The 22,180-nt window shown below is 38.0% G+C and overlaps 1 protein-coding gene and 1 long non-coding RNA gene across 6 annotated transcripts in view; both read left to right on the forward strand.

The window, feature by feature from the left end:
- The first annotated feature begins 472 nt into the window (after positions 1-472).
- On the forward strand, positions 473-4,380 carry LOC146374340 (uncharacterized). The gene is made up of 3 exons (XR_014802256.1): positions 473-663; positions 2,171-2,305; positions 3,598-4,380. It is a non-coding gene; the product is annotated as an uncharacterized LOC146374340 (long non-coding RNA).
- Positions 4,381-10,043: 5,663 nt separating this feature from the next.
- Positions 10,044-22,180, forward strand: part of bcas3 (BCAS3 microtubule associated cell migration factor) — a 323,750-nt gene continuing 311,613 nt past the window's right edge. For 3 of the 5 annotated variants that reach the window (XM_084951628.1, XM_084951629.1, XM_084951632.1), the window contains exons 1-6: positions 10,058-10,164; positions 12,088-12,168; positions 13,660-13,752; positions 14,672-14,726; positions 15,057-15,132; positions 15,320-15,426. In XM_084951628.1, coding sequence (XP_084807754.1) covers positions 13,682-13,752; positions 14,672-14,726; positions 15,057-15,132; positions 15,320-15,426 — 309 coding nt within the window. In that variant the 5' untranslated portion in view covers positions 10,058-10,164; positions 12,088-12,168; positions 13,660-13,681. Of the gene's footprint in view, positions 10,165-12,087; positions 12,169-13,659; positions 13,753-14,671; positions 14,727-15,056; positions 15,133-15,319; positions 15,427-22,180 lie in introns of all 5 variants that reach the window. The other 2 variants (XM_084951631.1, XM_084951630.1) reach the window with 2 other exon arrangements.

Below are 22,180 nucleotides of genomic sequence, written 5' to 3' on the forward strand. Positions count from 1 at the left end.
CTCCGTAAGCACAAAAATAAATCCATAATAAAAGAAATTTTACCGTTGAAGGAACTTCAGTGTTGATCGTAGGTCCACATGGTAATGCATGTAAAAGTAGTAGTAACTGTTGTGTGCCCACCTTATTACTGAATTAGGCAGAGCACGCTGAATTAAATCAGGACATAAAGCACGGTCTTTCTCTTGCTTTATTGAATGCTGTCGATCTGACAACTACCATGTAACGGGGCCTCCTTCGGACCACCACATCCAGTTTAAAAGTCATCACATTAAGACAGCCATATATCAGTACATGACATCCCCCTTTTCCTTGGATTAAAATTTTTAAGACTAAAGTTTGAATGTCTTCTTTTTTCTTTAACATTGAACATTCTTTCTTGTCTTACTTTCGAACAATTATATTATCTAACTGCCTCACCACACACAGTGTAAAAAAAAAATTCAGTAAAAATACAGTACAATCTACTGTATAAACGTGAAGGAATTTTCCGTATTAGTCATTTACAGGTATTTTTCTGTATTTCTCAACTACTGCAATGCATTGTGGGAAAAAGAACCTGAAAAGGAGGGAAAAGTAAGCGCAAGAGCAGCCAGTAGGCTTCTTTCAGGCTTCATCTGGATTTTGGACTCTGAAGTTGGAGAAACTGCCTTCAAATTTCTGTGGTAAGTATTAAAACTCATGTTTTCTTTTATTAAAATAATGTTTTTCAAAAGACTCCGCGTTTTTATTTAGAAAGAATTGTTAATTCTTAATTCTTAAAGAATTGTTAATTCTTTCTAAATTGTTAATTAATGCCACAATCGCAATTCTTTTGCAATCCTGGCTCAAGAGTTGGGTGTTCGTCTTGTAATCGGAAGGTTGCCGGTTCGAGCCCCGGCTCGGACAGTCTCAGTCGTTGTGTCCTTGGGCAAGACACTTCACCTACTGGTGATGGCCAGAGGGGCCGATGGCGCAATATGGCAGCCTCGCTTCTGTCAGTCTGCCCCAGGGCAGCTGTGGCTACAACTGTAGCTTGCCTTCACCAGTGTATGAATGTGAGAGTGAATGAATAGTGGTATTGTAAAGCGCTTTGAGGGGTCCCGAAAAGCGCTATATAAATGCAATCCATTATTATTATTATTATTATTAATTTATTTGTTAACTGGTTTCAGCTGTCTCCAGACAAGTCAGGAATATTTTGCTGACTCATTTTTTTAAATAATTGTTATTTAGGTTTAACATGACTTAAGCTTTCCATTTTAGTTAATGTTAAAATAATCTTTACTGTGATACCACCAGTTTTTCCCTTCAGTGGCTGAACCAGTTTTCATAAATATTATAGTTAGCTGTCTGTGTCTCTCTGGGTATTACACAGCTGTGACTGCTAACTAGCTAATTAGCGAAAGTCAGCGATGTGGATAACTGGGGAAAGTGAGAACTTCATGGTCCTAGAAATTATTCTAGGACTCTAATAAGTACTGTATCAATACCTGTGTTTTACAGTTGGCTCTACTGTACACTTTAAAGGGTTTCAGGAAAAGTTACACTAACCCTAGTTTAAGCCTCAGACCTTCCTGGCTGATGCTAGCAAATGCTAATGTTAGCCTCTGATTTGGGCTGCTAAAGTAAATACTTTTAGCTAGCTGACCAGCATAGATTATTTCGGTGGTTAACAGACTGTAGTGGTAAAATCATTGAAAGTATAGTTTCACCTCAGCACATTTACAATTCTGTCTATTTTGTAGCACATAGAAATGTTTAGTTAATATTTGCAGACAGACACATTTTCCCTGTAACTGTGTTTTTGCTCCAACATTTGTTGAAAATGTAATTTATGAAATGCTGAGCAGCATTTCTAGTATGTGGAATATTTTTGTCACCCCACTGTGCTAATGTGATTAAATACTAATAATGATTACTAAAAAAATTCAATAATAAATCAATAATAACTATTTCTTGATTGAACTATAATATAAGCGCAGTGCTGGTGTGCAGGGGCTTTATATCCCTTATCTATATCAAGCTTTTAGCCAAATATAAGCAGAGATATTTGTATCTTTCTTAAAAATCCAGATCCTTACAGATTATTTGAGAAATGGATCAACAGCTATCACTACTTGAAGCACTCTAAGTCCTGCAATGGAAAAATATCCCTTATTTCACCTTTGATCACACACTTTGGTTTTCCAGTGCAGAGCAATGGCCAAGAAAAGGACAGACTTCCCCGAGTGAAAAAAAAGATGAAGATACAAGTTGGTGATGATCCAGAGCAGCTGGTCTCAGGAAATGAAGAAAAACCCTGATCACCTTCTCTACAGAAACAAGGTGAGTTTAATGTTGTGGTTGATTTAGTTTTTCAGGGTATGTATGTTACTTTAATTATAAACTGCTTTTGTTGCAACAGAATGCTGCTATGTGTATGCAACTCTACGTGAATTATAATCCTTTGTAGGGCTGTGTGATATGACCAAAATCTCACATCCCAATATAAGACATATCTCTCCTGATAACGATATATATCACAAAATAGTGCATTTTCTGTAAATTCTGTGATTCTCGGGCAACTCGACTTATGTGAAATGTTTTCAGTTGGGCGTCGTGTACCTGGAGTCGAGTGTTTTGACCAAGGCATGAAACTATACATTTTTAGACATGAGTTTAAACGGCCGCCATTTTCTTTCTGAGTATTTATTACACGGCGTGCTGCAAGGAAAAGCCTGTTCTAACGTTTGAGTCTAAGGATTATTTTGAGCACCTGACGGCTCTTTTTTGCTTTTCATTCGTAAACTCTCTCGAAACTCTTTCATGTGATTCTTGTGTAGGTGGTTAAAGAGGTTTGTCGTGTTTGAGTGGTGGTGGGGACCAGTTTGTGGCATAATTTGCATAGTACAGTTTTCTGGGGCGTGTCAGACTTTTCATAACCAAACCATGTCCATGCTACAGAGGTAGCCCCTCGTTTAACAATAAGGTCCTCGATTTCTTTCGACTGGTCCTTCTGTTTGGAGCTAGCTGGTTCTGCCTCATCCTTGCTGGCCATGCTGGTATTCTCTGTGCCTTCATCTGCGTGGTGACTGTAAGCGCCATTTATAGTTACTTGATGTTTTTATTTGAGGTAATTTGTTTGATGCATATTCTGAAATTTTATGTTTGAGAATAATGTATATCATTTCAGTTTATTTTGAAAAGTCTCAACAGACACTTTAGCTTTATTGTGAAAGGTTTATGTGGAAAATAAACAAGCAGACGGCGGAGCCACGCAATGGTTTTACCGTCATTGTTGGTAATGAAAGTACGCGTAAAAACAGTCACTTGTCCGTCCATAGTGTGGTTATTGTAGGTATAAGAGAAAGAGAACTTTAAGAAATAATATAGCAACTACAGTGACCATCAAAATCATGAAAAAAATATTGCCGTAAACAGTTTATTTTGCAACACCACAAAACAAACAATAGTGTATAATATGAAACGATAGATATTTTTATATCATCTTATATATATCGTCATATCGCACGGCCCTAATCCTTTTTTTGCTTATGTTGTTTATGTTCTAGGTAAAAAAAAATTCTAAAAATACAAACTTTTTAAAAATGTCTTGTTGTTTCTCTTTTTTTCCTCAGAATAAATTGCGACTAGTCTCAATGGCTGAGATGGAGGAGCAACACAGCGACACGTTAACCCCGACTGCTGCAGTTCCTGTATGAACTGAGCAACTCTGAAAATCCAAGGAAAAGCTGAGTGTAGTTTATTTAAAGCTCAGATGGACCTTGATGTACTAACATGCAGGCTGCATTCAGGACTTTGTCAGACTGGTATATGAAGAGTGGTAACAAGACTTTGTAGTAATTTGTCTTACTATTGTCTTATTTGTTGTGATTTAGGGTCTGTGTGCACAAGCAGAGGTTTTTGTTTGTAACCGTAACCTCGTTTTCAGAGCCTTGTCTAACATTTAATGGTCATGAAATATGTCAGACTTTTTCCTCTACTTAAACAGCTAAGGGCATTTGAACACCGTGGAGAGAAAGGTGTGCATTAAGGATTTTGAACTATGATGTTTAAGTGTTGTCACTGCTGAGGATTCGTGGACACAGATCCTTATTCACTACGCTGCTGTTTACAGTTTAACTTTTCATCAGAACAAGCACTTCTAATTGTACTTTGCTCCTCACTGACAAAACAAGTCCAGTAAATGCTCTTTTATCTTTAAGTTTGGGACAGTGATCTGTCTTAATTTATTTTGTGTTGTAGTTATCATATGGGGAAAAGTCCTGTGGTTATCCATCCGTCCTGTTCGAATAAACCCAAAGTTCAGGAACATCTTCTTTAGATCTGTTCAGTTTTATTCATGTGGCACCAATTAAACAGTCAACAACTTTTGACTCAAGTATGTTATATTGTAAGGTAAAGAGCCCAAAGAGTTAATCTCAGACAAATCTTCACACAAATGTGAATTACATTCACTTCATTAATGAAGTGAATGCCGTTCATTAATCAAATGTGTTTGGCTATAACTGACTACATGTGTATATGTCACACAGTGGAAATTTGTGTTTTTATGTTTTATCAATCTGTGTATTGGTACATAGTGTTGATTTTATTGTGATATTTATATTACATGTTTGTTTATTGATATTTATATTGCATGGTTTTATCCTCATATTTATATTATGTGTGTTAATGTTGTACCATATTCCTTTAATCCACTGTGAACTAAACAGACAATTGTAGGCACCTGTGAGGTGGGGGCGTTCCCCAAGGTGGCCTATCAGCCGCCAGGTTGACCTGTTAAAGGGGATAGTGAGCGCAGAGACAAGAAAAGCGACGCACGAAAGGTGAGCAGGAGAAAAAGGAACGCGTGCAAGCCCGCACGTGTGTGGAAGGAACTGCTGCCTGACTGTGGGGTGCCGCGAGTCGTTCGGCGATCCAGTCCCAACGGCAGGAACGGCAACAGTGGGTGGCGATGGCCGCAATTCACAACAGGGCAGGGATGCCCCTCTGCCTGCATCTGACGGTGAGACAAGGGAGGCCGTGTTCAGGTGTGGAGTGGGGCGGGACTGTGCGGCGACGCGCTGTCAGGAGGAGACAGGTCTGCGATAGGAGCCTCCTCCCTGGTCTGCTGCTGGCGAGTTTTACCATACCGGAAGAGAAGTTCCTCTCCTGTCTCTTTCAGATAAGGACCATTCGCCCATGTGTGGCTGGACTGTGGGATTATGGGACTGTGGGAGGGTCATTTTAGCATATGGAAAACATTTTTTAGCCTTGTTTTAATAGTGTATAGTTATTTCTGCCGGCAGGGTTTTTAGCGGGTTGCAAACACTATTTTTATTGTATACGGGGAATTTTAACTTGTATTTGTGATTCTGGCTGTGTTGTTGGGTTTTTTTTGTTTTTTTTATGGAAATAAATGGTGTGTTTGAAGCCAGCTAAGTTTCTATACTCTGAGCGCTGACCCACTCACTCCCCTTTTCGCTTGTATGTATACAGACGTGGTGGTGAAGATTTAGGTCCACCAGTCTTAGCGGCTACATATACTGTATCATAAGTGGACAGACATGGATGTAAACCACACCTTAACCATTTGGCTGAGGCAAAACTACCACAAGGCAGTGATTCTAACTAAAAGGTACTCTGGATATTATTAAATGTGAACATATCGTTAAATATGACATTTTTTGTTTGTCAGGTGTCCTGTTTGAAGAAAACACTTGGTAGCCACTTGAATGAATGTAAAAAACACATTTACATGAGGGCAACCTGATTTCAAGGAAATAAAAATGCTCAAATTTGAAAGCTTGTGAGTTATTTTGTTCATGTATCAGCTGTTTAGTAGTTTTATGACAAGATGGATGCTGTCATTATATTTTAGTATAGTTTTAGAGTTGAGGAGAATAAAAGAATATTTAACATTAATTGTACCAATGTTGTTGTGTACGAAGCACAAATTAATTTAAGTTTTAATTTATGAATTTTTGAGCACATGGTGTACTAGGTTGTAATTGCATAGAAATGTATGTTTAAGGATATAAAGAACTATATTTAATGAGTTACAGTGAAAAGAAGTGCTTGGAAATAGTAATATAAACAGAAATTTCAATTTTTCTATTAACGGAAAATATCAGTTAATGATACAGAAAATATACTGTGAATAAACGGAATTTCCCGTTTTATAGCTGAAGGAAATGTCCGTAAATAGTACAGAGAGTATACTGTAAATCTGCAGAATTTTCCGTTTTATCATTTACAGAAAAGTCCGTCAAACTTCCGTAAAAAACAGAAAATATACTGGCAGAAAATTACCAGGACATTTTCCGTTTTTCTACGGAATATTTTTTTACAGTGCATGTACCTTTTTCCCCCCAATATATACATGTCGCCCACGTAGACCGCGAAGGCCGGGTCCTCCGAAGGATGCAGCCGACGTTTTGGGACACAGCTTGCGTTTTCTCCGTTTACTTCGTCCACAGGTAAACGCAAAAACTGAGTTTTTGAAAATATCCACCCTGGCAGGAGTTTTTAAAAATCTCCGTTTTCAGTTACCGAAAACGCCGTTTACGTGTGGACGAAAGGCGCAAACGCATAGAAAAATCTGCGTTTTCAAAAATACCGGGGTACGTGTGGACGTAGCCTAAATGCCAAACATTAGGCAGATGGCAGAGGTTGTGATACGGTTGTTGACAATCTTCTTGTCAATGCTCAACATGACAAGTCACATGCTGTTCACAACTAAAGCGTGCAGTTTTCTTTGTGTGCACTCAAATGGAGTCGAGTCAACTAGCGCCACCTGTGGCCAAGTGCCATAGTCTACAGCCAGGTTAACTTGTGACACACAGATCTGCACCACGTTTGAATTCCTGTTTCATGCACAGTGTATTTGTAACTTTCAATGTTGTCTGTTTGTGCATCTTGCAAATAAACCTTTGAACCTAATGAAATGATATTATGTGTTTATTTTTGGCCTGCATCAGTGGGAAATGCCAAGTTATATACATAAAGTTATAGAAATCAGCACTCCCGTTGTTCATCGTGATCTTAATAACTTTTTTCCATAACAAAGAAATAGGTCTTGAACAAATATATGACACATGAATATTTCACTAGTGTTGTAACGTCACATCCTGTTAGCTTTTCTCTGGAAATGATCATTTTAGCCAATAGGTAATTCATCAACATGGCTGGAGAGAGTTGATTCAGTTAAAGGACTAAATATTACAGTCCCTGATAATGCATTGCTTTAGATGGAGAGACTCTTGAGTGACGGCTGTTATGAGGAAAGGCAGCCCAGAAACTTTGTCAGCAGCACGCACCATTGTGTGCCTCAACTTTCGGTCTTTTACCCAGGCTAATCTGCCACTTTCCTTCCTTGGTTAGGTTTAGGGATTAGAGATCGATCTAGATTACCATTTTAAATTTGTGACACGTCATTAGTAGTGGACCTTGGGTTCATCAGGTGTTTCGGCCGTTATCACTAGACACCCTCGTCCAAGGAGGCCCTGCCAGGGTTGATCAGGCCCTGGAGTGTGTCACCGGTTTATGTTAAAAATTTTCTCTTCTTCTTTCTTCTGTTTAGTTTCCTACATTTTCTTTCTATATGTTCACTGCAACTGAGAAAAAATAATACTTACCTCTTTAGCATTTACGGAGCCTAACTTCTTCAAAGGGATAGAAAAGGTGATAGAGAGAAGTAAGACAAAAGGGGACAAGATAGGAGAGAGAAGAGCCGGAAGGGGGGCACCCGGTCTGGCTTCCCACACCACCTTATATACAGTCTGTTTAAGTGTGGTTAATTTAACAAACACTTGCAGCAGCATCTGCAGCAGTTACACAGTGATTAGTAATAAACAGAGCCAGTGTGATTGAGTCGAGAGAGTGAGTGGATTTAAGAAAGTGGGTGACTCAAGTGTGTAACTTGGTTTGTTTTTGTTTTTTTATTGTTGAGATGAGTTAGAATTTTGTTTGTTTGTTTGTTTTAAAGCTAATTTAATTTTCAAAACTTGCACACGATCTTCAATTTGTAGCAGATCTACTGACTATCACATAGCAGCTGGAGCAGTCTCAAATGGAGTTCAGTCCACTACTGCCACCTGTGGCCAAGTGCCATAACCCACTACTAGATTAACTTGTGACACATCTGCAGTAGAGGCTGAGGGGCTCCACTTACACCTGGAGCATTCAAACCTACCCACAAACATGTTGAAAGGTGCAATGTGGATTGTCAAGACTGAAACCAGTCATTAAGCAAAGACAACAGGGATCTTTTTTTCTGTTTGTTTAGTATGCACAACATTTGTAGTCGCCTTCTGCACAGGGGAAGTCCACGCACACTGTGTACAGCCCTGTGTACAGTCCCAGCAACACTCCAGCACATCTTGGTTGGTTGTAGGACTAGCCTTACTCAGGGCAGATACACATAGAGACACAATCAGGTCCTCAGGTGTCTAGCCGAGAAAGCTGAGTGCAAGAGAAAATCCATTGACGCTCAACCTTTTGCGAACCAAGAGAAGTGTCAGTTTTCATCAGCATTTGTCAAGCAAGCCGAGGACTAGCCCTTCCGCCCTGGACCTGGGCCCGCTGAAGGTCGCCAGGGATTGGCAGATGCGAGTGGACTTGGATCAGACGCTAATCTTTTCCACAGAGATCATAACAACTACTCTGCGACCAGACCTCGTCCTTTGGGCTTACTGCTAAAAACTTGCCACTGAGCTGAAATCTTTGGGAAATCTTTTTGTAGCCTAAGCCTGCTTTAAATTTCTCAATAACTTTATCCCTGACCTGTCTGGTGTCTAAATCCAATCGAGAATCTGTGGCAAGATCTGAAAACTGCTGTTCACAAACGCTGTCCATCTAATCTGACTGAGCTGGAGCTGTTTTGCAAAGAAGAATGGGCAAAGATTTCAGTCTGTAGATGTGCAAAGCTGGTAGAGACAGACCCTAAAAGACTGGCAGCTGGAACTGCAGCAAAAGGTGGTTCTACAAAGTATTGACTCAGGGGGCTGAATAATTACGCACACCCCACTTTGCAGTTATTTATTTGTAAAAAATGTTTGGAATCATGTATGATTTTCGTTCCACTTCTCACGTGTGCACCACTTTGTGTTGGTCTTTCACGTGGAATTCCAATAAAATTGATTCATGTTTGTGGCCGTAATGTGACAAAATGTGGAAAAGTTCAAGGGCGCCGAATACTTTTGCAAGCCACTGTATATGACAGTGATGTACTGTTAGTTGCTAATTGTGAGAGGGAAGGATTCTTTTTCAAACCATTTATTAAAAAATATAATAAATGTTCTTCCTAATATTATTATTCTTCCTGTTAATAATAATAATAATAATAATAATAATAATAATAATAATAAAACACAATGAAATTATTGGCAAGTTGTACATAAATGATCAAACTCAATAATAAATATTTGGCTGAAAATGTTTCCCATCAGTGTTGTATGGATCAATATTGTTTAAGGCAGAGGGCATTTTAAATACTTTAGATTCAGTTAGCTGTCCACCATCAGATTTCTACAAAATGATACATATGTATCATTTGTGCATGTCAGGACCACATACCTTTGGAAAAAAAGATTATTATTTTTTTTACAAGTATATTAAATATAACAATAATAAATAAAATCACATCTCCATATTGACATGATATATACAAAGTAAGTAACAATTAAAGCCACTAAACCTATGTTGTTATCACAATAAACAAACGGGGATTTCTCTAAGCGTGTTGATCATAATCACTGATAGTCTGGTCTAATTTGTAGCTTTGTTTAGAATTGTGCAAAGCTTGTTTCTGAAACCTCAATACAATTCGTGCACAACTGCTTCAAATTATTTAGTGTTTCACGAAGCATTACTTTCACTAGACTATCACTAGTCCTAAGTATTTTGATTGCTTAACTACAGACACTTCAAGTCTCTTATTATGATGTAAATTAAAGACACTTGGAGGTTAACAATGACTATTAAGTTGTAAAAGCTTTATTTGTAATGCGACGTAATCGTTGTGTCCGCCTTTGCTGTTGTTTGATTGGTTTGACGAGAACGTATCCGTGATCTGATTGGCTTTCAATGACACAACACAGTTCCGCAAATCTAGTCTGTTTGTGTTTTGACTGTTTTTTGCAGAGAGCTTCAGAGCACCACGAAGTGTATACACAAGGAGACTGTCAGCGTTCAGCTCCTCGGTTCGTAACTATAGCTGCTAGCTATAAAACATAATGCTTTATTGAAACATGACAAATGTATCTCCAGGGTTTTAACTCTATTCTTCTAACACTATAAGGGACTTCTATCAGCTAATGCTAGCTAGCTATGTTAGCCGTATGTTATCTAGTGAGATAACTTTCGCGTTAGCCAATGGCTGTGTTGTGTTCCCTTGACAGCTGTTACAATTGTCACCCGAATGGGTCCGCTAGCTGCTAGTGGTACTAGCTCGCAGAATAAGAGTTTCGTGTATGTAACGGAGGCTAGGAATGTCAAGCTTCTCAGGCATGTTGTTTACTGTATGTAGCTTTGTCTCTACCGCCACACAAGCTTTTGCCCTGTGTGATTATAACGGTTTTCGAGTGGTCTTATTAGCCCCGGTAGTTGCTTGGGAATGCTTCCAAAGACAAAACAAGGATAACTGAATGTGGTTTACTAAGTGGCTAAATGCATAAAGACCCTGTGTCATTAGTTTATAGGGATGCTTCATTTCGCCAAGCCAGTTTTTGTTAGTGTCGAGGCACTGGTATTACCATATGTAGTATACATAGTTTGCAGTCTAAATAAATTGTCAGACCTAGAATGTATTTGTCTTACTAGGGGCATAGCAAACAGCTGCTTCAGTATTATCGTGGCATATAGCTGCCCCCGGCTCTCTGGTTCAAATTCATGGTGGCAGCTGTATCCATTGGCCCCATGTCCAACTCCTCAGATCCTGTTGGTGCTCAGAGATTAGCTTTGAAATATAATTCCACAGCTGGAATTATATAATCACAGAATATAATTCTGTGGAATAATTCCACAGCTTGCTTAGGATGTGTGGAAGAGTGTGTGTCCTATTGTTTTGCCAGCTGATTTGGACTATCCATGGGAATTCATGGTAGGATCTATAAATGTTAGCTGTCTTATAAAGACCATGTTATACCTTTTGCCGAAGTGTACAAGGTATAAGACAACACCTTAAAATCCTCATACTTCTGTTCTGTAAGTTTACTGTCAGAACACTGTCAGATCTTACTGTCTGTGCTCTCCCAGAAGCTCAGATTTTGCAACAACCCCATTTATACTCTGGGTTTTATAGGTGTTTTTATCTTAGATTCACTGATTACAGGTTTTTTAACTAATACGTCTGTGATGCTTGGTGTATTTACTTTAGTCGCACTGAATTTCTGCTTTCAGTGCTGGATTTTCCAACTACCCTTTTGAAATAATTTTTTTTTTTTTTTTTTATTGTTATAAGCTGAAGCCTGTTTTAGTTTTCTGTGTGAACAAAATGCGGTAATTTTGCAAAACATGCCATAAAACTATTGCCACTAAAGGTAGCAGTACCAGGAATTTATTCCACTGCAAAATTAAGACTGTTTTAAACTCCGCATGTCAGCGTCTCTCCACACACCACAAAAAAAAAGGTTTGAGGTCATCAATTTTTTTATATGTTGGAAGCACAAAAGAGCACCCTTTTAATTTCTAGTCTTGACCACAGAGAGAGACATACTGTGACAGTATTGTTGTTTGTGAGAAACCTCTTTGTGCAACTGATGGTTAAAAAAAATGGCTAAAATAAAACATTTCTATTCATTCTGATTTTTTGTAATATACATGGAACGGTCGATTTGAGTAGTAAACCAGTGCGATTTTAGGCACTATATGCTCACAAATAACATTTGCTTTCTGAGGTTTTTTAAACATATTGCGATATATAGTGTATGGTGATGTAGCCAAAAAATATTGCGATATTAGATTCTCCTCATATCGCACAGCCCTACCTCCTGGTAGGACATGTGGAACACCTTACCTAGAAGGTGACAGCCTTAGCCTTTGTTGGTGATGACAGTTTCAAGACACCTCCTGTCTGGAGAAACTTGCATTGCTCAAGTGTGATTTTGGCTCATTCTTCCATACAGACAGTCTTCAAATTCCAAAGGTTCCTTGGGCCCCGTCTATGAACTCTCAGCTTCTTTCCATAGATTTGGATTCAGATTCAGGTCTGGGCATTCTAGCAGCTTTATTTCTTTCTCTGAAACCAATTGAGAGTTTCCTTGACTGTGTGTTTGGGATCATTGTCTTTCTTAAACTTTCACCCTTATTTTATCTTTATCATCCTGGTAAATGGCTGCAGAATTTTATCAAGAATGTCTTGGCACATTTTTCCATTCATCCTTACTTCAGTTATATGAATCGTGCCAGTGATGTATGCTTAAAAACAGCTGCACCTCCCTTTTTTCATGTGTTCAAAACTTGAAAAACGATGTGTTTTCACATTATCACACTAATTTATGAACAACTATAGTTTGATTTCTTTGCATGTATGGATTGGATGGGTTGTTAACAACATCTTGTAAGAATTTCATGTCAATAGCACCTTTGAAATTGGTGACGGGTTCAATACTTATTTTACCTGCTGTATGTCCAGGTACTAGTTTACCATTAACTTGTTGTAGTATATGAGCTGGTATACTTACTATATCAATTCATATACTACTTCCTCTCTGTGTTAAGTCCCAGGGATGCATGTCTACATTAGCCCGGGTGGTCTTAGAAACTTGCAGTGTCATTTGTTCATCAATAGGGGTTCTCTGCAGTCAATACTGCTTTGAAAAGATCTTGGAGGGTGTGGTATGCCTTTAGCTCCTTGAATCATAAGCTGACAGTAAAAAGTGGTTCTTGTCTATATGACAATTCAAGTTTGAATTTAGCAGAAAAATAGCTTAGTTCGTGTTGTTGCCTAACAACAAGAATGTTTATAGTTTAAGCCATGTAATTTCCCTCCACCATAATGTGTCGCATGTATAAAAATAATGATCATAATTAAAAAGCTTTAATCTTGAAAATAAAATGGTTTGGTACTGAATGAGTGGCGCAATGATCATCAACTTTTAAACTATTTATAACACCTGCATGAAATGTAATGCATAAATAACACAACAAAATGCTGTGCTCAGTTCCAAACCAAATGCAACAGGAAACAGGAAAAACACTGTTGATGTTGTTGTTTTTTTGTTTTTGATCCTAATAAAGTATAGTTTTAGAAAACACTCATTTCTGGTTGGGGAAATTTCAATTGGCTGTCGCAGCCATCAGTCTACTGTTCACCCAAATATTGTAGACATTTAAAATTACATTTGCATGATTCACTGTCTTTTTATTGTTTTGGTAGGATAAATAAGCCCAGTGCCTTTTGGCTATGGTTTCGTTGTTGTTGTTACTAGACTTTGTTGTTCTGGTCTTTGTAATTTGAAAATGCTTTTTGAACTAAGCAAAGAAGCAAAAAACTAACCTTGGATATTTATTTAGGAATCAATATTCTATAATCAACATTCTGCTGGATTTTACCATCTAGATTAAAAACCTCAATCTACTTCCTCTTTTCTAACATTGTAACTGCTTATTTCATGTCAGTGTATACATTCAACATTCAGTTTGTTTGTCAGGTCAAGTTAGTCCAGCTTGCTAAATGTCTCTTTTTATCTTTTCAGAATATCAAACCAAAAGGACAAAATGGCCTCGGACTCTCCGCGCAGACCGAGTCGTTGTGCTGGAGGGGTTTTGGTGCGAGCACAAGCTGCTACGTAAGGACACTTCTTTGTCATCTATGAGTAAACACATGCACTGTATTTCTAAATACCAAGGATAAGAAATAGTGTACTTGATGAAATTGGATGTTCGATGATTCATGTGATCTCATGAATTGAGCCTCCTTTAAGTGTTTTTACACAGTAGTGTACAAAATCTTAAGCCACCCCTCATTACTTGATATTTTGCTATTAAAATGGATGCAGCTATTTATTGAAACATGTGCAAACATATATGGCACAAACAAACTTTGTACAATTCTCACAAGCTTGATGGTCAATATTTGGTATGAGCACTTTTATTTAAGGATGTTCCAAAGCTCTTCTTTGTTCACTCACTCCTTTTGTTTCATTTTCTGACAAGATGATCCAACATTACTTCAATTATTTTGAGGTCCAGACAAGATTTGCTACACCACTGGTCAAATGCAGTTCCAAACTATGGAAGAGCCTCCATTGTGTTTTACAGATGACTGTGATACACTGTTCTTTGCCTTTAACATATCAAGAATTTAACATTTTGGATTATTCACTCAGTAGTTGATTTAACTAACACATCTGTGTTGCTGTTGATTTTCGGTCCAGTTTTTGTGTAATCTGGCATACTCCAGCCTTTTCCATTTTCTCAAGGACATACTCCACATCATGCTGAGATCATGTTTTCAGCTCAAAGCTCTTTGGAAAAACACTGAAAGAGCCCTAGAAAGACAGGCGAACTACTGCTCAAGAACACTTCAAAAATGACAAAAAAGTCCAGCTCTTTGAAAGCAAAATGTAAAGAAATGAGGGGCTATTCTTGACTGTGCATCCATTTGATACTTACTTTTGCTTTGCTCATGTAAAACCCTATGCCTTAATGTTAGGGTGTAATTCCAATGCATTCTGCACATTTGTTATGAGCTTTTTGTTTTTACAGGGAGCAGTCTTACATGGAGAGTGTTGTGACCTTTCTGCAGGATGTAGTACCTCAGGTAACTTTCCTCTTTTATTAATTCATTTTTTTACTGAATAGACAACAACATTATTAGCAATTAGCATACAACATTAAAAAACCACACTGAAAACAAATGCTAAATATTTTCACTGCCTTTGTTTTTTTTATTGTGGAACTGTCCCTAATTTTATCAGTTTTATTGATACTCGATGTACATTGATTAGAAACCAGAAAGGCAACAGGGAGGGCCTGGTTGAAAATGCAAATGCAAAAACAGTGTTGCAGATAGGTCTTGCATCCTTTAGTATTATTCCTCAGTGTTGTTCATGTTTTTGCTGCGTCTGTTTTGCCTTCTTTCTTTCTACAGGCATATACTGGGGCTCCACCCACTGATGAGAAAGAGAAAATCATTTGGGTTCGATTTGAGAAAGCTGACATTAATGGTATGAACTCATGACTCAAATATTGAAAAGCCGTAGTCATCCTCTGTGTATACACTGATCTACTAATTTAAAACTTTAAAAAGTCTATAATACATTATGCCTTTCCAACAATGTATTGTAACAGTGTTACAAGTTTTAACTTTACTGTTATTTACTATTGCTCATTACACATTTTCTGTTTGCAAAGACACTGCACGCAACCCAGAGTTTATGGAGATGCACAGTGGCACTACTGACCCTCCACTCTGCCTCATGATTGGCTATACTGATGGAATGCAGATCTGGAGCGTATCTGTAAGTTGCATCTAATTGGTCCTTTTTTTTACTTGATCCTTTTCTGCCTTAACTTTTCATAGCTGTGATCACTTCAGTTTGTTTTCAGTGTAGGCATCAGTTAGTTCACTGGTGAGCAAGTTTTTTAAACCTTTCTAAAGAAAGTGAAGCTTTTCAAATTACAAAGTGTAGATAACTCATCTATAAATATGTCTGTGTGATTTTCTGTGACTCATTAGTGATACTCCTTTTTTGAGAGTGTCATCAACCAATATTGCCAATCTGAAAGATTAAAATAAACACAGCTTTTACTATGTCAGCAGTCAGCATTTGTTAAGCTTGTGCAGTTGGAGGAAATAAACTGTGCACTTACTGGGCTCAGAACTCAAATGTTGGCTACGAACATTTGCTACTCTTGGACCTGACAGGACCTGACTAAAAATGCATATTAATTTGTAACTTGCTATAGCCAAAATACTTGCTGGTAATTCATTGAATGAAATGCTAGCTTGTTAAAATTTAAGTACCAATGGTGTCCATTTATTCTACTGTAATGTGCTGTCATGATAGCTGTGTTGGAAAACGTTTCTTTTTTTTCCAGAGTGTTTGCTAGTGGTTATCTAGTAATTAGTTATTAGTTATCTTGCTAATTGAATTAATTGAAATTCTCAAGAAAATGTTTTGAATATTTTATATCTTTATGGTTGAAAAAATAATGAAACTGTACACAACTATAGCCACATACTTTGAAATGCACACAAGAAGCAAGAATGAAATAAAATCACTCAAGTAGGTTCGAAGATATTAAGAAGTAATATTGCAAATGAAGCTTACTAAAATAAAGTTGAACAACTAAATATGTTCTTATGAATCCCTGTGGCTAACCTGGATCTAACCTAATCATCACTTCATGCTTTAAAGTCAAGAATGTGTTGCAGTGTAGGTCCGTGTCCACTAGCCGGCGATGTTGACCATGTTATGGGTTCTTTGATACAGATAGCAGCACTTCTTACAGCTCGTATCATGTCTGAGTACTATGTTAGGCATGTCCACCTTTTTGTGCGTAAAGGCTACGGAGAAAATGAAAAAAAGAGTAGAAACTCACACAGCAGTGGCAGTGATTGACCCACATCTTCACGGGCAAGAATTCTCTTTGCAGTACAGAATAGATTGCAAAAGAGATTCAACACCTAATGCTCCTTTTAATGTTGTTCTTTCAGTGCCTGTGTTTATCACAGGTTTAAAAAGCCTGGCACTGACCCGTGCCTTCTTTCAGGGTCGAGTCTTTTTAACGGTGTGGGAATCAATCCATTACAGCTGTTAGCTACTGCTGAAACTCTCCTACATGTCCATCAAAATTCATGTAATCACATTATCACGATATGTATCAAGACTGTGCAAACCTATGATTTTTTTTTAAAAGCAACAAAATTTACTTTCATAGCTAGATGATATAAAAATGATATAAGACTGGTGAGGAAATTGTGATTGTGCAGTTCAGTTAATGAAGGATACATAATTGCAATATTAAGCAAGTACTAATCATAATAATATGACTTTAACCATCTTAACAATTATCAAATAATATTATTAATATTATGATAAAAAAATTAATGAGTATATTAATTAATGATGTTTTAAGAAAAATGTAGTTGGTTCTATTGTGTGTCCAGGATAATTTATAAATGTATTGTGAGTGATACCTGCAGTTCTGCCACACTGCAATGTCATGTTGAATGTAGCCACAAGGTGGAGACCTATTGATAGGCTGCCATGTTATGACATGCTACTGATTGACAAGATATGGATTAATGTGACCTCTGTTATCTGTAGGACGGCTCTGTGCCACAGATAATAATTATCTGTGGCAAAACGAGTCAAAGTAAAATGTTGTTTAGGGCAAAAGTGTTCTGTTTGGCTCGTATTTCTTTTTACATAATGTTGGTGAAAAAGTAGTTCCTGTCTTCAAATATGTTTTTGTAACTTGGACAGTGTTAAACCTCGTAGAGCCCTCACCCAGAGTGGGCAAGTTATTTAGTCTTTAAAAAAAATGACTTCTTCAAAGTCAGACTTGGAAAATCATTAGAAGATTTTGTCAGCTTTGTAACTTAACAAATTATCCACAACACTGCGAAGGCTTCGCTCACCAAGTATCGCCTTTCATGTGGAGGCTGTCACAGAAATATGCAAACTTCACATACATCCTGTGAGATCTAAACACACCGAAGTCCTTAATCAGTCTCTTTATAAACATCCACAGGCCACGGCTAAAAAGACACACTCTTACTTTATTCATGATCACACACGTTGACCAGAATGATGTGGCAAATCTCGTGTTGTGAGCAGACTTTCTGTTGCATTGTGGAGGAAAGGATTACAGCTGTTTTAGCAATGCTGCACACACCCGGTAAAATAGCCTTCTCTGCCTTTCTGTTGCAACTGACACCAATTCTGCAGCAAAGGCTGGCCTGTTATTACACACTTTCCTTTTCTATTGTTTTCCTTTTAAGTTTTCAGAGTTTCCAGGATGTTTATGGGTTATGTTTTTTTCACAGGCTTTTTAAGTAAGCACCTAAGGTGCCTTGCTCTCTGGCTTTTGAGTGGCCGTGAAGTGTTTGTGACAGTTGCTAAGCCAACACCCTCTGTAATGGCTCACCAGAGTACGAACACACATTTACACACATGCTTTCACAGACTCGTGAGGCGGGGACTCTGACTGGTTGTATGGATACTGACAGAGGTGTTCAGGTGATGTAGATTACCGTCACCTCTCACTGGAGAGGTGTCACCGAGCACTGCGTGATAAGAGGCAGACTGTCATAGACTAATTGTCTGCGATTGTGTTGATGAAATGCTAAAGTAAAATGCCTGTTCGGAGTGTGAGTCGATGTGTCGAGGAGTTGGAGCCATCTTACAAAAAGGGTCAAAAACCCTCTCCTTTATAATTCAGAAATATTAATACATGGATGGACATGGGGAGTTTTTGTAATCCAGACACTGATATGCAAGTTACACAGAAGGAGAGAGCTAATACAATCTGTTTAATCTGCCATAGCTGTGTAGGGTTATTTATGTTTAATCAGTTTGAATTTATGTGCCTTCCCAAGGTTAATCATTGTCCGCTAATCCTGTTTATTAGAGCCTACTAAAATAGCATTTATTAGACTAACACTAAAATTCAAGTGTTAATCTTCATTTGAAAACTCTAGGGTCTGATATAGGTGTGCTTATTTTTTTTCCCTCCACAAACTCAAACCATGAACCAATTTCATAAATAACTACACATTTGTTATGTGTAGTTATTTATTTGTTCAATTACTCTCTGCTTTGATGATTGTGTTTGTGTTGTTCCACACACAAGGGAAGTCGCAGAGTGGACAAACTATGCAACATCAGCACTCATCTCTCCCATTATGGGCATTGTAAATGCTGACACTGATAGATAAGCAACCGATAATATTGGCCTGTTTTAAACTGTCCCCACCCCAGTGACTATATAATATGTAAATCTACAGTAAAAAACCCCCAACAACTTTACTTTAAAATACATAGCACATAGTGGTGGGACTCTCAGATTGTTGCACATGAGCACTGAAGCAAAGTGCTTTCCTCCACAAGTCTCATTCACCCAATCACACAGACGTTCACGCAGTGCTTTTAACTATACTTAAGCGCATTTAAACATACACCCTCACACCCCTATGGATGCATCAAATGCAACTTAAAGTTCAGTTGCAATCCACTGACCTTCCAACTAGAGATCACCCACTCACCATCTGGAGCACAGCCACCCCAATTTTAAATCAGTTTTGGCAGTTGAAAATTTTAAAAGCATACCGAGCATACATACAGAAATATTCATCAGGACTTCCGAATGGAAAAGTGGTGTGTAATGGAGACCAGGAGTTCCATTACCCTTACCTGTATTTTTATTCGCTTGAGGATTTGTATTTTAAAACCAACATAAAAAAGAAATATATGTATAGTTTGGTGATTCTTTATCAGGTTTGACGTTTCAGTTAGTATTTAAGTGACTGTTTGTGGACAGTGAAGGGACAGAGGGGGACTGGCCATCCTACCTGTGCCACGAAAAAGAACCTGAGTTGGAGCTGTTCACAATTTATCATTTGCTTTGGTAAACCTAAATTCCTTGCACATGTATTTGTGTGTTAGTAAGTGTCTTAGCAGTAGGCACCTTTTCCTGGTTGCTTCCTTTGCAAGATGTGGAGTGAAAGAGTAAAAGCAGCTCAGTCACCTGCTTATGAGCTCCTGGAGTAAACCAATGGGCCAGGTGGGGGGAGTTTTGGTTAAGGTGTTTCTAATTGATATATAATTGATTGACGTGTATATGTTATTGAATTATTTATAGGACTTTGTATGAATAGAAATATGTCTTCCGTGTGTTGTATTGTGGTTTGATATTTGCTTATGTGGACGTTTGTTTTCTCGTTTGGTTTGCTAACCCCAGACTTGGGTAATTCCCGATGCTCACCTGAATGGGTAGAGTATAAAAGGAAGCCAGTTTAGAGTGGTTGGTTTTTGGTTTGTGTTGGTGTGTAACCAATAATAAAGCCCACCAGTTGATGGATAGATTTTATTCCAGCCTCATGTCATCTTGTTTGAACCTACACATGACCGTCAGCCGAGCTGACACGGTGTGAAGTTATGAACCTGCATTCAATCCATGTACCTTTCTTCTGTGAGGTCTCTTTCAGTCCTGGTTATATGTAGTTCTCTTCTATTATTATGGTATTGTGCTACAATATGCAGCAATATGGTGCTAAATCAGTGAAGAGGAAGACTATTGCTTATAATAAATCTGAATAATGCTATATTTCAAATGCTTAAATATGGTTTTGCTGAATTTTCCTGAGAAGGAAAGACACTCAGCATATTTATTAGGGTTTAAGGATGCACACATTTTGATGAGCAGCACTTAATGTAAACTTTTAAATTTTCAACAGCATTCCTAAAGGTGCTTTATATTCTACTATGTTGGAAAGTATTATTGGAGTTGCACAGATGTGCTCTCCAAACTGGTGATCCTTACTCAGCATCGTTGGTGTCGATAGACAGATGACTGAGGGTTCAGATCTGATCCTTACATTATGAAGAGAAAACAGGGTGGCACATTTCAATTTGCGTTGCAGATCTGCATCATAAGCAGTTCACCAATCTGTGCGTTTATCATCTCAGTGGTGTGTGTTATGGAAGAGCAAGAACCTGCTACTGTCAGGCACCTCCTCGCTCCAAACCCCCAATATGTCCAGCGCTGTATTCATGCGAGTATCCACTTGTGAATATGGCCCAGATATCTGTTCACAGCTTAAGGCATTACATTTGAGAGATTAAAACAGAAGAGCAGACACTGTGATTTCACAAAAACATTATGTGCCACAAATGAAATGAATATAATGAATAACTATATGCAGGAAAAACAAGTTTGAAAAAGCAATTTGGCATATTGCATACGCTGGCCGCTAATGCAATATTGGGTATGTTGTTGAAGGCAGTGGATGTCATATAGAGCCATGTAAGGCGAGGATGAGCAGTGGGGTAATGCACAATAACCTGCCGCATTAACCTCCAGCCATCCCCTCTTCTCATTTTAATCCAGCAAATTCCATTATTCCCCCTTGCAGGACCATTTGCCTGCATAGGAATCGTACCCTGCTGCCAACCTCCTTTTATTCCTGCTATCAGTGCTTGTATAACCTGCCTGTGTCTTCAGTGTTAATCTACCGCAGCTGGGCCTCAAGCACTTTGAATAAAAACACAGCTCCAAATCCGCCACTTTGAAAAGGCTACTAATTGCACAAAAGAGCGATCATCCCCTCAGATGGGTTTAAAGACTTAAAACAAACAGATTAAAGCACTAGTAAAGTGATAATGCAGGGTTCACTGTAATTTAATGCATAAAAGAGAAAGAAAAGTAGGGCATTGTATGCTTAGAACAATGTGCCATTACATACACCAGACACTGCCAGGAACTAATATACTGGCATCACATATAAATGGATGAAGACTAAACCCAGCTGGACACACACACACACACACACACACACACACACACACACATTAAAGTGCTTTTCACTGTGGTTAAATTTGCTCTGTAATAAAGACCAGAAATGCAGCAAACTTAAAAATCTACTGTAAGTTCAACTCTATTATTCTTACTGTTTATCTGTAAATGTAATTTCAAGTCTGTGCAAATGTGGTAGAATGAACATGTTTATTCAGTGAAGGCAGATGATGATGGCAGTGAGAAACAGACAAGCTCACTCCCCTTACACATCAACTGTACAACAGTCAAACATATAAACAAACAGCTGCTGGTAATGTAGTTTTTATTTCTCTACTAATTTTTTATGTATTGTGGTGTGTTTTTTCAGTAAATAATTGGCTGCACTATATAAGCTGGACTGTTTAACTGTTTTTAGTACTGAACAGATTGTGTGTTCATGTACTCAAATGGCTCAAGAAGGCAATCCGAGTGGAAGATGAAGAAAAAAGGAAATAATGATTGAGTTTTTATTATTCTCAAAATGTGTCTCTAACATTGAGTATTAAAAAACCTTTTATAAATTGATGATGTCAGAGTCTTAGGGTTATTTATTTATTTTTTTAATGCATTGGTGTAAATTTTATGCATTTACAATTTGGGTATTTTATTGGCACAAACATCAGAACATTTCTAATGAAACTCAGTCGTACACCTGGGCAGGGATTTTCAAATACTGAGGTTGGGAGTCTCCCCAGCAACTCTCTTAGGCTC

Source organism: Perissodus microlepis, chromosome 14 (genome assembly GCF_051167445.1).
Source record: "Perissodus microlepis isolate ML-2025 ecotype Zambia chromosome 14, ASM5116744v1, whole genome shotgun sequence".
In the NCBI taxonomy this organism is placed as follows: Eukaryota; Metazoa; Chordata; class Actinopteri; order Cichliformes; family Cichlidae; genus Perissodus; species Perissodus microlepis.